Source organism: Carassius auratus, chromosome 32 (genome assembly GCF_003368295.1).
Source record: "Carassius auratus strain Wakin chromosome 32, ASM336829v1, whole genome shotgun sequence".
Classification (NCBI taxonomy): Eukaryota; Metazoa; Chordata; class Actinopteri; order Cypriniformes; family Cyprinidae; genus Carassius; species Carassius auratus.
The window spans coordinates 26,364,594-26,379,013 of record NC_039274.1 but is presented as its reverse complement, the minus strand read 5'-3'; the positions used below and the strand labels follow the sequence as shown (position 1 = coordinate 26,379,013).

General features: G+C 39.9%; 1 protein-coding gene across 1 annotated transcript; it reads left to right on the top strand.

Moving 5' to 3' along the window:
- The first annotated feature begins 702 nt into the window (after positions 1 to 702).
- mex3b (mex-3 RNA binding family member B) lies at positions 703 to 4,551 on the top strand. The gene is made up of 2 exons (XM_026216143.1): positions 703 to 1,238; positions 1,893 to 4,551. The coding sequence occupies exons 1-2, from the start codon at positions 1,007 to 1,009 to the stop codon at positions 3,260 to 3,262; spliced, it is 1,602 nt and encodes a 533-aa protein (XP_026071928.1). The 5' UTR covers positions 703 to 1,006; the 3' UTR covers positions 3,263 to 4,551.
- Positions 4,552 to 14,420: the final 9,869 nt, after the last annotated feature.

Here is a 14,420-nt window from a genome sequence, read left to right as displayed (position 1 = left end):
TGCACAAAGAAGGCTTTGTTTACATTTAGCTGGCTCCCAATAATTGCAGTGTGCATTTGGATTCATTGGCATTTATTAGCCTGGATGGGTGCCTTGCACACATCGTGACAATGGATATTGCTTTGTTTTGGCCATGTTGATGCTAACATGAGGGCAACCAAACCTTGTAGAAACATTGTTGTTTACGATATTTCTCAAAATGCTGTTCATTTATTTGAGCTTAAAAAATTCCTGAGGGAAGCCACCTAGGGTTTAATAATAAAAAAGGCCCCCAAATGATGCAGATTTACTGTTCTACTTCCCGAATCTGCACAAGTGTAGTTATTTGATTTATTTTGGTAGTTTTTCAAGAAGTAAAGCAAATCAATACCCGCAAAGACCCTACAGAAGACATGATGCTAAACAATAGACTTACACCTCAGAATAGACGGAGTTGTGTAAACCAGCAGCTCTTTATTAACACCCACTGTTGGGTGAAGCGTCATTAAAACGAGAATGTTAAACAATAACTCTAATTCATATAAAATGTGTTGTAGTTGCCTTTTAACAAGACCAGAAAAGAAAAGGGCGGGGCCGCGCCTAGCTGTGGCTGAACTCGGTCAACCCTTCCATCCAGAATCCGTCCAATCAGCGCGGCGTATGCAAATCGCAACCCAGCGCCGCACCGTCCCTGCCCCGTCCGACCGGGGTGACGTCATGCGCACATATTCTCCGGTAGTGCCGCGTCTGGCTGCAGCGAGTCAGACAGCGAACAGAAACGAGCTGCAAGGGAGGGGTGCGCACACGAAAAGGGAATATCACCACCGCCGGTATTCCAGTCTCCGGGAATAACGCGTATTCCACGCTTCGGGATTGCACTGATTTTTTTTTCATCACTGTTATTTGGACACGATGAACCAGGACGCGCACTGAATCCGCACCCGTGGAGCTTTTTAAACCAGCCGTCCCAGCTCAATCCCACCCTCCTCCTGTAAGTTTTCCCTCTTTGTGTCCAGACTCATTCAAGATGCCTAGTTCGCTGTTCGCCGACATGGAGCGGAGCGGCAGCGGCGGGCAGGGGGACGCCCTGGATGACCAAAGAGCCCTGCAGATCGCCTTGGATCAGCTCTCTCTGCTCGGACTGGACAACGATGAAAATTCCCTGTATGACAACGAGCCCAGGAAAAAGAGCGTGAACATGACCGAATGCGTTCCCGTTCCCAGCTCCGAGCATGTTGCAGAGATCGTCGGCAGACAAGGTAATCATCGTCACTTCTCTCTTTAAAGAAATGCGTGCATGCTGTTATTGTAGCATGTGTAGACATTTGCATGGGGAATGTAGGTTATAGCCTATTTTCAACTGCACTGCCCTCCTTATGTCCGACCAAACAAAAGCAAGCAAGGGAACACTGACACAACGCATGCATATCTACCTTTAATGTGTCATCATCTTAAATACACAACATTCCTGTATATCTAGTGTGAAGTGCCATTTTCTTCAGGCAGTGGATCTTTCTTTCGTTTCTCAGTGGACTTTGTTTACAGTCCCTTTATAGCCTATTGGGAATAGACTTCCTTAACCAGGAAACACCATTATATAGCCTGGATCTAGGTGACAACATGTTCTGTAGGTTATCCGAGATGTAAGGCAGGGAAAAAGCAAGTTGTTGACAGTATGATTAGAGCTTTGCGTTGGGTCAGACTCTCTGGAAAATCCTGAATTCAGCATGCATTTTTTCCCCCCTGTGCTATTTTTGACCCTGTATGTCAAGTAGCCCAGCATGTGGTTTGAATTGATGCCGCACCATAATGTTATGTTGTCCCCCGAAGACCTGCATCTGTATCTTTTTGTTTTGTGCCAGATTGTGTTTGTTTTGTCTTATTTTTGCTCTTTTGATTTCTTGCAATTGTAGGTTGCAAAATTAAAGCCCTGCGAGCAAAGACCAATACATATATCAAAACTCCGGTGCGGGGAGAGGAGCCAGTCTTTGTTGTGACAGGCAGGCGAGAGGATGTAGCCATGGCTCGGAGGGAGATCATCTCAGCGGCAGAGCACTTCTCCATGATCCGAGCCTCGCGGAACAAAAACAGCAGCCTGAATGGGAACGCCACGGTGCCCGGGCCGCCCAACCTGCCCGGTCAAACAACTATTCAGGTGCGGGTGCCCTATCGTGTTGTGGGACTGGTGGTCGGACCCAAGGGGGCCACCATCAAGCGCATCCAGCAGCAGACACACACCTACATCGTCACGCCCAGCCGAGACAAAGAGCCCGTGTTCGAGGTGACGGGCATGCCGGAGAACGTGGACCGGGCCAGAGAAGAGATCGAAGCACACATCGCCATGCGCACGGGCGGCCTGATCGAGTTCACAGATGAGAATGACTTCCACGCCAACGGCACTGACGTGGGCTTCGACCTGCATGGGAACGCCACCCTGTGGAGCAAGCCGAGCTCCAGCGTCACGCCCACCTCGGGTCGCAAGCCTTTCTCCAACTACCGCAACGACAGCTCCAGCTCTCTGGGGAGTGCCTCTACCGACTCGTATTTTGGCGGTAACAACAGCAGCTCCCGGCTTGCTGATTACAGCCCACCCAGCCCCGCCCTCAGCTACACTGCCTCCAGCAATGGCAACAACAATAACAACAACAACAACAACGTGAATGCCAACGCAAATGGATTTGTCTACGGCGGCGAGGCAATCTCGCCCGATTGCACTGATCTGACCTTTGATCCGTCGCCAGGATTTGACCCCACTCCGGCGCCGCCAGGCCTGATGTGGTCCCAGTATGAGCGTGCTGCCAACAGCACCTCGGCCTCATCGCCCGTTTTCCCCACCAGTTCTTCCACAAATGCCAACGCGCTGCTGGTGAGCCAGCGTAGAGCCAACGGAGTGGGATGCACCAGGCTGTCCCCGCCTCTGCACCAAGCCAATGGTGTGGCCGAGCACCCGTTGGCGCGCCGGGTGCGCAGCGACCCGGGCGGAGGCACCCTCAGCTTCCCCGGCTACTCCCCAATACTTCCGGGATCCCATCACCCCGGGCTTCCCTCTGACTCGTCCATCTCCTCATCCTCCTCATCATCCTCTTCGTCCTCATCTGGGACGAGCCGCAAGGGCAGCCGGGACTGCTCGGTGTGCTTCGAGAGCGAGGTGATCGCGGCCCTGGTGCCCTGCGGCCACAACCTGTTCTGCATGGAGTGTGCCAACCGCATCTGCGATAGGAACGAGCCCAAATGCCCCGTCTGCCATGCTGCAGTTACTCAGGCTATACGTATATTTTCATAAATGGTGGCCAGGCGCCCTCCTTGACTTTTCGGGAGATCCTAATAACGTGTGTTATTGTACATGTATATACATATGTATGTAGAGCTGCAGTATCCAAAAAGGGACAACCATTTCTGGTGTAATTGTCTATAATGTACTGTAGCTCGGGACAAATATTTTCAACATCTAATGCATGTTTTAAATATTAAAACCTAGTAATCAATAGTTTTAGTCAACTGTACACAAGCAAGCGTTAATGAAGTAAAGACAGGTACCGTAGTCAGTTCGTCGACTGTTAGCATAAGCGGGCCTTCGATTCCGCCGATCGAATGTACTGGTAGCAGACCTGGAGTTTCGGGGGAACCCGGATGACGGCTTCCTGTCCGACAGAGACTTACAGCGATGGAGATACTGCAGCTTACACAATGGAACTCATTTGAGGGAGAACAGCAACATATCCTACATATATATATATAAGTATATATGTATAGATCAACCATAAATTCCACAAGTTTTAACTATTAATTAATACAGATTGAAGTATTTTATTCTTTTTTGACTTGAAAGATTATATTTCGTATTGCAAAGATGTTTACAGATATTTTAATTTAAGTTCAGTGAACTTTTTTTGTAGCTGGGTTCAAATATCTTTTTATTTTTTAGTATGGCCTCGCGGCAACGAACACTGTATTATTTTAATATCACTCGGAAAGCGGATGGCGATTCAGACACCGAAATGTGTTTTTGCATCGGACAGTATTCTGTTGGGCTGGAGGGTTTCTAGGTTCAGCAAAAAAGGTCTTTTGAATCCGTTTCACCCAGCATATTTTCTATTCAGTAATATAAAGCATATTTTATTCTATATTATTACGAAATGTCGAAATGTATAAAACTTAGTACGATCAGACGAAAAGGAACCGTTTAAGCTTTCTAAAAATTTGTATGAATTAGATTCCAGTGGGTACCACAGAGTTCTGTTCTGTTGTGCCTCCATAGGTTTAGGATTTCTATTTTAATACGTTTGTTTACCACTTGTTTATGTATATGTAGGTGAAGTTACTTGAGCGTCTATGTACTTTATTGAGCAAAGTTTAAAAACAAAGTATATTTTATTTTATGATAAAAGGCCTTTAACCTCATGGTCGAATACTAATATTATATTTGCTGAAACAAGATTTGAAAATGTATCAAGAGTTTTATTTTTCTGACATTTAAAAGTTCTACATGATAAAGTCAAACTTAAGTAATGGTGCTACTTCATGTTTTTTTAAGTATTTCTATATAAGTCCAATAAAATGGTACATGAAAAAGAAGTGTTGCTTCACTTATTATGGAAACATCTGCACTGTGTGTTTTATGCTTGCTGCTTCGAATTCCTTTTGCTGGAAAGTTTCTTAGAAGGTCTTTGGAAAAAAAAAAAAACTGCAACAACAGCACTGCTTGCTTTTGTAATACAGCCTCATATGTTGCATTGACATCATATTAGGGCTTACAAACCACTGCAGTGATGAAGAAATATGCGTTTGGCTTTTATTCGTGTAGTGATGTCATCAATATGGCGTCTGACTGGTTAGAATACACTTGTTTCTTCAAAGTGTGTGAGACACATCAGGGTCAGGGGTTATGTTGATGTCAACCTTTTAGTCATTAGGTAATGTACATCTTTATGTTTTCCTAATGCTGATTTTCTTACATCTTTCCAGCAGCATTTGCAGTGTCAAGTTTTTTTTTTTTTTTTTTTTGTGGAAAGACTGATAGAATATTCTGTGGTTGTAGATGATAAATGCATGGCAAACCAGCCTTAATGATCGGTTTAAAATGGAAACTTCACTAACCAGCCCTCATAAACCGTACTATTAAGAAACAATCCCAGCGCTCGCAGAAAAGAGCTGACAAGTGTAAGACCTAAATTCAGAGCACATGCCCTTTGTTGGGTTCACAGCTTGACTTCTTTACAAGACGCCGGGAATAAATACAGGAAGCAAATATTTTGTCGGCCTGGTCCCAGGGTAGGTATTTTGTAGCTATCATGTGTAAGGGAGAATGAAGTTGGTTAGTACAGGCAAGCGTTTTTGGTGCAGAAGTGGGTGCTGCTGGCGCAATAATCCCAACGTTTTCCCCTTATATTGATGGGTTGGTTAGCACATGGAATATTAAATTAAGATTAGCTGGTGAGCCCCCTGCTGTTTATTTAAATAAAAGATGAAGCTTAAACCATCACTTTAGACTGTAAATATGGGTTAGAATTAATCATATGATGAATAATTAATCATATGATTCTGATTAAATTTATGCATTTAGCAAACACTTTACAGTGCATTCAGGCTATCAATTTTTACCTATCATGTGTTCCCGGGGAATCAAACCCCCAACCTTGTGCTTGATATGCAATGCTCTACCAACTGAGCTATGGGAACACATAATTGATTAATTATGTATACTACTAAAATATATTATTATCACAGGTGTTAGTTGGTTTTCAAAGTTTTTTTTTTTTTACTATTATTAAAAATGGGTTAATGAATATATTATGTCATTGTGATTAATTGTGTATTATTAATTTAGATCTTTTATGATAGGTTTTAGTACACTGGCACCCAACCAATCTAAAGAAGGTTAGAAAAAATCATACCATATAAATGTATCCTATTATTATGATTCATTATGCATATTAATAATATATATTATTATGATAGGTGTTAGTCTTAACTATGTTTTCTTTAGCTTTTTAACACTGCTAGACAACCTAAAAATAGGAAGTTAAAATGAATCATTATGTATTTTATTATTATATATTATGATAGGTTTCCGCTTTTTATTATCGCCAACCTCAAAATGTGTTCACAGAAAATGTTATTATATATTTTTAATTATATGTTATCATACATTATTTTAATAGGTGCTAGTTTGGTTTAAAATAATTTTTTTCTTTTGTATCTTTGTTCTGTTTTCTTTTGATTTTTTTTTTTTTTTGTCTTTTTTTTTTTTTTTAAGTATTCATATCCTGGAAACATCCAGAATGCCAATAAAATCTCTCTGTCCTCTCCGAGTACATCATATACCCAGCCCTTTGCTCCCCTAGCTAATCAAACTGCTGGATCTAAGTAGGAAACTGAGATTGGGAGCAAATGTCTGGGGTATCTGTGTCTCCCAGCAGCCTTAGCTGGATGTGACGCTGATGATTTGTAGGAAGGAGGTCATTATCTATTTTTAAATCGTTAACTTAAGTCATTAGATTTAGCAACACTCCAGTCTGCCGTTTGGTGTGTCGCATCTAGCCAAAAAAACCCTGCTTGCATTTATTACTCCAGCTTGTGGCCCATAAAGAAGAGCAAGAGATTGATCTGTCTTTGTCTCTACCAGTGCTTCTCGCTCTGTGTCTCCTCCCTCTCGTCATACAGTCATCTTTAATTCATGAGACACAGTGGTTGTCATTGTGCGCTGGAGTGGCTTGGCTCTCACTTGATTTGACTCCTGCCACCTGACAGTGCACTGCTGCTTGCTAACTAGCATCCAGGATTTCTGTCAGCGTGCACCATCTCACATCCCCCGTGAGAGCGCCAGACACAGCTTTTCCTGCTAACAGCCCTCCATCATCAACATACCGTGCTGATGAGCCTATACATCCACCGACTGTCAGCTCTAACAACTTAATTGTCCTGAAATTACTGTTTAAAGTCCCCACAAAGCCTACGGAATCAAGAGAGCAATTGGTCACGACTATGAAAGGGGAAAGTATTCAAATGGCTGCAATAAGCCTCTGGGGATCATACAACATTACCCGCGAAATGAAATTTCCGTGGTAACTGCCCAATAAAAACGATAAACAAATTTCTAAATAAGGAAACTGTGCACATGTTATGCATTATGTTATGTTCGTATGGAAGCTTGTAAAAAAAAAGATAATCATGACTTCTTAGCTCACATTTCAGACATTTTTATTTATTATCAGAATTGCAAGATATAAACTCTAAAATCTAAAGTCTAAATTGTGAGAACTCAGTTGTGTCAGAATTCTGAGAAATGAAAGTAAGAATTTTGAGATGTAAACTTGGAATTGCGAGGAACAAAATCTGAATAAAATCTGAATAAAAAAAACATATCTGAATATCGCAATACTGACCTTTATACCACAGTTTTGAGTTTATATCTTGTGGTTCAGATTTTTTATTTGATTTTTTTTTCTCCAGAGCTGGTGGGAAACAAAGTCTGAAATGCGAGATATAATTTTAAAAAGAAAAGTCAGAATTGTGAAATATAAACTTGCAATTGCAAGAAAATTGCATCAGAATACTGATGAAAAGAATTGTGAAGATTTGTGAGATACAACCTCAGAATAAACGTGGAAAAGTCTGTATCTTAGAATTCTGTTGTTTTTTTTTGCAGTCCTGGACTAATATCCTGCAATTCTACGCTTTAATTAATGAGATTCACAATTCTGAGCAATTGCAACAAAAAGTGAGAAATTTAGAATTCTGAGTTTACACCAAATTCTATTTTGCAATTCTGCATTTATATCACGAGATTCTGTGCTTACATCTCACAATTCTAAGTTTCACAGTTCTGAACTTTTCCTCAGAAGTGCAAGATATAAACTCATTATTATGAGATATAAATGCACAATTGCAAAAAAAAAGTCAGAATTGCTGAATTAGCAACTGCAGAAAAAGTGAGAATTTGGAGAAAAAAGTAAGAATTGCGAGATGCATACTCACAACTATGAGATGTAATCTTGGAATCACAGTTTATGTATTACAATTGTGACTTTTTTCAGAATTGGGAGAAATAATGCATGTCTGCTTTCATTCACAGACAATGATATATAATTATTTGATATAAATATACATGGATAAACTAAGAACTTTTTATTGGCAGGATGTGCTATCTGAGCTATGCTTTTCTTGCCTTTTAGCTGTTAATGCTAATCAGTGTTCAGTTAGGCATACATACATGTGTGTGTGTGATTCACATAAGTCTTGGTTTGCAGTTTGGTGTTTGAAAGAGCACAAAACATAACCGCTTGCCAATTGATGGTTTTCTCTGGAAAGAGTGCTAGAAATACTGTCTTTTTGGACTGTGTTAATTATGTTGGCTTGACAAAGCTAACATACTGTTATAGAACAAACTTAGTTTTTTCTTTCTTTCATAATCCCTGACCAGAGACCAAAAACTTTTAAATACAACACATCCTAGAACTGCCAAAGTACTCAAACTGCACGAGGCCTTCAAAACCTTCAGACATCCAACTAACCTTCAACTGTTCAAACATTCAGAATCTGTCTCGAAAAACAATTGTTTTTAATTCCTCAATTCTGGCCCTGTACCAGCATTTTCAAATGTAGCCAAAACTTCACCATTGTAGCAGTAAATGTCTAGATTTAGTGGTGTGTGCCATGGTACAGAAATGGAATCAGATACGAATACCATGGTATTTGAATGGTCCTCCACACTGTAAAAAATGCAGTTGCACATTTTCCAGTTTATAAAACCTTTTGAAAAATGCTAGATTAAGAAAATTACCCCAAGAATTTCATATATGTTAAGGTTTTGTGAGTTCCCAGCATGCATTGCAGCACTAATAATACATGCAGTCACTGTTATAGAATTATTGTTTTGCTGTTTGCAGACTTAATAATGAAAAATAAATAATAATAATCTTGTTTCATCATTAATGTTAGTTTTTTGCTGTGCTGAGATTGTAAAGAGCTCATCTTTTTAACATTTGTTTCTATGTTGCCATGTCAGTATTTTCTCTGCTGAAGGCATACATGTAAAATACCATGGGAAGTCTTTAAAATGTGAATTGTAAAACATTTCTTAACGTGGTTTAATGGAAGAACAAACAGCGGTGTGTGCACTGTTGGCTCTCGTGTTTATTGTTTATTGCAGGGTCTGGGCGAGTGATTATGCTTTTATAATTGATTTCTCTTTAAGTGCACTGCTCAAGTGTGTAATAGTGGTGTAGCATGACTGTGACCTTACTAACGCTGCAGACGCTCTTCACTCACGTCCCCGAGCACCAGCCATGATGCATTTTCCATTGATTCCCCTCACTGGCAAATACATAGGTAGGCATATATCTGTCTACTATAACAGATGCTAAAAAAGAACAATTTTTCTTCTGTAAACCATCAGTCATTGAAGAAGAAGCCTTGTGTGAATTTCTGAATGATTAACGGTATAATGTAGATAGAGCCCAGCAGTTCATGAGCAATTTCAAACTTACTCTGTTCCTTAGAAAAAGTGACTTATCTTGTGTTATCTTGACTTGTGAAGTGGAAAAAAGAGTCGGTTCTTTGATGCTTTCCTCTCATTCATGCAAAAAGGCCTCTCAGACTCTTTTTCATTAATACTCTTCATTTCAGATTGCGTGTCTAACGTACAGTATGTTTACGCTTGTTTGGTGGCAAAAGTAATTTGTCCTGTTCTTGATTCATATGCTCCAGACGTGAAAAGCGGTGGTTGGCTGCACAGCTTGAATCCTGTAATTTGATGTCTGAGACGTGTCTTTAGGAATGCCAAGGTGTGCTGCACATCTCCTAGAGAAAGAAATGATGGTGTGTTTCTCATTGTTTAAAGACAGAGGATTTTCAAGTTTGGTTAGAATGTAATAAAATGTCAATTATTTGTACAAGTCAAGCTTTTAGATTCAATTTGTTGCACCAACTTGCATTTCATTTTGCATTTCTTGTAGTCGTTTTGATAGTGGTCATGGTCATGCAATATTTTTGTATATTGGGAAATATACACAAATGCAACCACTCAAACAAGAAAACTACAGCATCTATGGATCTATGAAGAGCCTTTGATTGCACAAAAGATTCTTTATAATGGAAGAGGCTTCTTTAAAGAACCGTTGCTGGAAGGTTCTTTGTTGAACACAAAATGGTTCCAAAAGGGGTTTTTGCAGCAATGCAATTGAAGAACCATTTCAGGTTGTCCAAATTTAAAAAATATAATAATAAAACAGACATATTACTGCAGTGCTATTGAAACTTACTGTATAATACACGCTGATATTAATATGTGGAATAGACATCCTAGCTCACTGTAGAGATTTCGATTTCCCAAATATATAAGAAAATTAGTGTGATTTTGCAATTTCGTTGTCAGCGTGGTCTGTTGCATTCTAAATGAATTTTCTTTGCTCCACGAGGACCCGTTCAGGAGGAGATATCGCTGCTCATGAGGTCTTCCTCCACTTTCAGGTGCTTGAGGACAACAGCATTTCCACCACACAGTTTTTTGGTGGCTAAGATTAAAGGGGGGGTGAAATGCTATTTCATGCATACTGAGTTTTTTACACTGTTAAAGAGTTGGATTCCCATGCTAAACATGGACAAAGTTTCAAAAATTAAGTTGTACGTTTGAAGGAGTATTTTTGTTCCAAAAATACTCCTTCCGGTTTGTCACAAGTTTCGGAAATTTTTTTTTCGAGTATGGCTCTGTGTGACGTTAAGATGGAGCGGAATTTCCTTATATGGGTCCTGAGGGCACGTTTGCCAGAAGAGCGCGCGCTCCCGTACAGCAGAGCACTGAGAGCACAACAGGCATTCGCTGATCAGAGCGAGAGCGTCGCGAAATGTCACAAAAGGAGTGTGTTTTTGGTTGCCAGGGCAAGACAACCCTGCACAGATTACCAAAAGAGAAACAGCATTAAGGTACCAGTGGATGGAGTTTATTTTTACAGAGCATCAACGGAGTTGTGCAAGTGTTTGTGTTTGTTCCCTGCATTTTGAAGATGCTTGTTTTACAAACAAGGCTCAGTTTGACGATGGATTTGCACATCGTTTATTTCTTAAGGATAATGCAGTCCCAACGGAAAAGGGCCACGATCTGGAACCGCATGCGGTGAGTAAAACTGCTTCAAATATCTCTGTGTTGTTAACTTAGCTATCGGCGTGTAAGGACATCAAGTAAACAACATGCGATGTTGGCATTAAACTGCACTTTCCGAATGTACACCTTAAAAAAAAAAAAGACGACATAAAGTGGAACTTAGTCATTTTCCAAAACCGCTAAGCAAATATATACAGTTTCAGTACATACCACATAGAGACGTCCTGCTGTAGTTGTTGCTGCTGCTATTGTTCAATTTCAGCCTCTGGATCTGATTCTGGATCATAAATAAACGGCTGAATCTGACTGTAAGCCAAGGTTTGTTTCGGATGTTTTTTCCTCACGGTAATGTCACAGCTTCCAAACGCTCTCAACACAAAAGACTACTCGCGCTCGTGATTCTTTAGCTCCGCCAACACGTCACGCCTCCAGCCAGTCGTGTTTTTCCGGGAAAAATCGGTACAGACTATCTTTCTCTTATGAATATAATAAAACTATAGACTTTTTGGAGTTATGAAGGATGCAGTACTACTCTATAGGTACTCAAGATTAACAGGATATTGAGTGAAAACGAGCATTTCACCCCCCCCTTTAAGTAATTTTTCACAAGATGAATCCGGCCATTGATAAATTCCCTCCTGAGAGCTTTACAGAAATATTTTATTGCATTACATCATATATATGCATAATATGCGTTCGCTCCCTTAAAAACAAAGCAATACAATTTCCTGCAATATAGGAAGTGCCAGTCCTCGTTTGGAAAGAGATGAACCTTCCATTATATCATATGAAACCCTTCCATTTCCTTGAATTAGTGTGATGCAATTGTATGACAGAGGGCATTGGGGGTCAATAAAATAAGAAGACTCACGCTCATCCTATAATCAGCACAAGGCATTTTTGGACAGATGAGACCATGCACTCCGCAGCAAAGTGCTTCCCAAGAAATACGATTAGATACAAGCCTGTATCGCTTGCAGCAGAGAGGTTGCTTTATTTGAGGTCTTATGTAATCCCGTACATTCGTCAGCTGTGGAGAAGAGGGGCGTTAATAACCAGGAATGAGATGCAGGAACAAGACAAAAGAATCTAATGAAACATAAGTCTAGCTGCTGGGTGCATTTTTCATGGGCAAACCCCTTTGTTTCTCTTGCTGAGGGATTTTTATGTAAAAAGTGCAATTAGGTAGGTGTCATAACTCTCTAGATTACTAATCACTGCCTCATTTCTCCAGAGGACATGGAAATTAAGGGAGGGGGGCTTTTGTTTTGCTACATTTTGCCTAAAGCTAATGAAACTCTCTTTAAGCTTTTCATGTGAGCCAATGAAAAAATACAGTATATTATTTTAAGTCTCATACACTGCTTTTGCAGGACTTGTGTGGTTTCCGGGTGCTGCTATTTGAATGTTTTGGGTTGTTTGGTTAAATAAAAGTTTGTCTGTGTGCAGAGAATTGTCAACAATCTCCTCTGTATCAGCCGCACCACAAGGATACGCTGTTTTCTTTCAAATCAAAGATAAATACACATAGAAACAGCACATCCTTGTTGCGCGGCTGACCGTATGCTGAGTATATGCTGAAATATAACATTACGGTTGAACCACTGATGGCAGCTGGACTATTTTGACGACTTCTTTACTTTTCTGGACCTTGACAGTGTAACTTACTTAAATGCATGTGCCATGTGTCACTCTTTATATCAAATAACAAGATAAAATAGCATATGCTATGACCTTTTATTTATCTGACCATAAGTGAACGCGATGCATGTAAATCTTGTGCTAATGCTGAGCTGGGATGACAATGCCCTGCTCAAACTCATGACAGAAGTCAGTGTGCTCGATATCTTATCTTAAACACTCTTATTAATCTCCTTACAATGTCATGATGCTGATTAGCAGTCAGATAAAAGCCTGAGCTCCAGCAATGTCTTTCATCCCAACACACACTGATTACATTAATTCATTGTTACGGGATAATAGAGATTACTGAGTTACTATATGAAGTCAACTGTGCTTAGTTTGTTTTTGCATTATACTAAAGAGGCTGTCCGTGCCCAGATCAGGGCTATTAGAGCTATTTCTTGGTTCATTTCCTCTTAGATGTGCTATAATGTGCTGGCTTTTACCCCTTTAATATATTGTGGTAATTAGTGGTGTTTGATAAAGTATCCCTGTTATTATTGCTCATTATTATTGTTAGTAATTTGACCAAACCACTAATAATTTCAGAGTGTAATTAACCCTGCACTTTATACTGAATAACATTTGAAAGTGACGCAACATTCAGCCAAGTATGGTGACCCATACTCAGAATTCGTGCTCTGCACTTAACCCATCCATTCCTCAGACACACACCGGCCTGAGATTCAAACCCCCAACCCTAGAGTTAGGTATCAAACTCTCTAACCACTAGGCCACTACTTCTCTATATATATGCGATCAGATTTGCATATGTAAATGAGCCATGATGAATGCTGGCAACCCAGCGATCAGTACTAAAAATTGTCAGAAATTATTTTGCTGAATATATAGGTGTGGGAGTGCATGATGGTTATGAGGGCAACCCCAAATAAAAAAATTTAAAAAATTCCCAGTGCCCCTCATTTTGCGCCCCAGGCAACTGCTATGTCACGGGCTGGCCTTGTAACTTTGCAATAAAGAGTTTTAATCACTTTTTTTTTTTTTTTTTTATTCTGTGGTGGGAGCTCCTTTTTTTCCTCACAATTGTGAGTTTATCTTCTGAATTAAATACAATTTTGTAACAAAAGTCAGAATTGTGAGATATAAACTCACAATTGTGAAAGAAATGTAAGATAAAATGTCACAATTTTATTTGTATTTTTTTATTCCATGGCCAAAACAAGCCTTTTTATCTTTAATTTTTTGTTTTTGTGTATTGAAATTACAAATTGATGTCTCTTAATTCTAGCTTTTCTTCTCAGTATTACTAACGTTGTGTTAACATTTTAGATAGAAGAGACCTGACTTCACACAAACAGCACTTAGGGAAACTTTGCGTAATGTGCAGAGACATTATGCTGCTCTTGATTTGTAAAAAGCTGCTCTATATATACCTGATTTCACTCCATTACCTAGCTGAAAATGAGCTTAGAAAAAAGGACACTATTGGTTCTTCACATGCAAATAAATCTCTTTGGTTAATAAAGTATCATTTAATGGACTGAAATCCATCATAGCAGATGTTTTATTCAAACCATTAACCCTTTGTGTCCTCGTCCACCTGCTACATCATTGCTTAATGACGCAGAAGAGGGAAAAGCTTCATTAATCACGTGTTTTCTCCATCAATTTCTAGCTGTTTGTTACATTAAGAGAA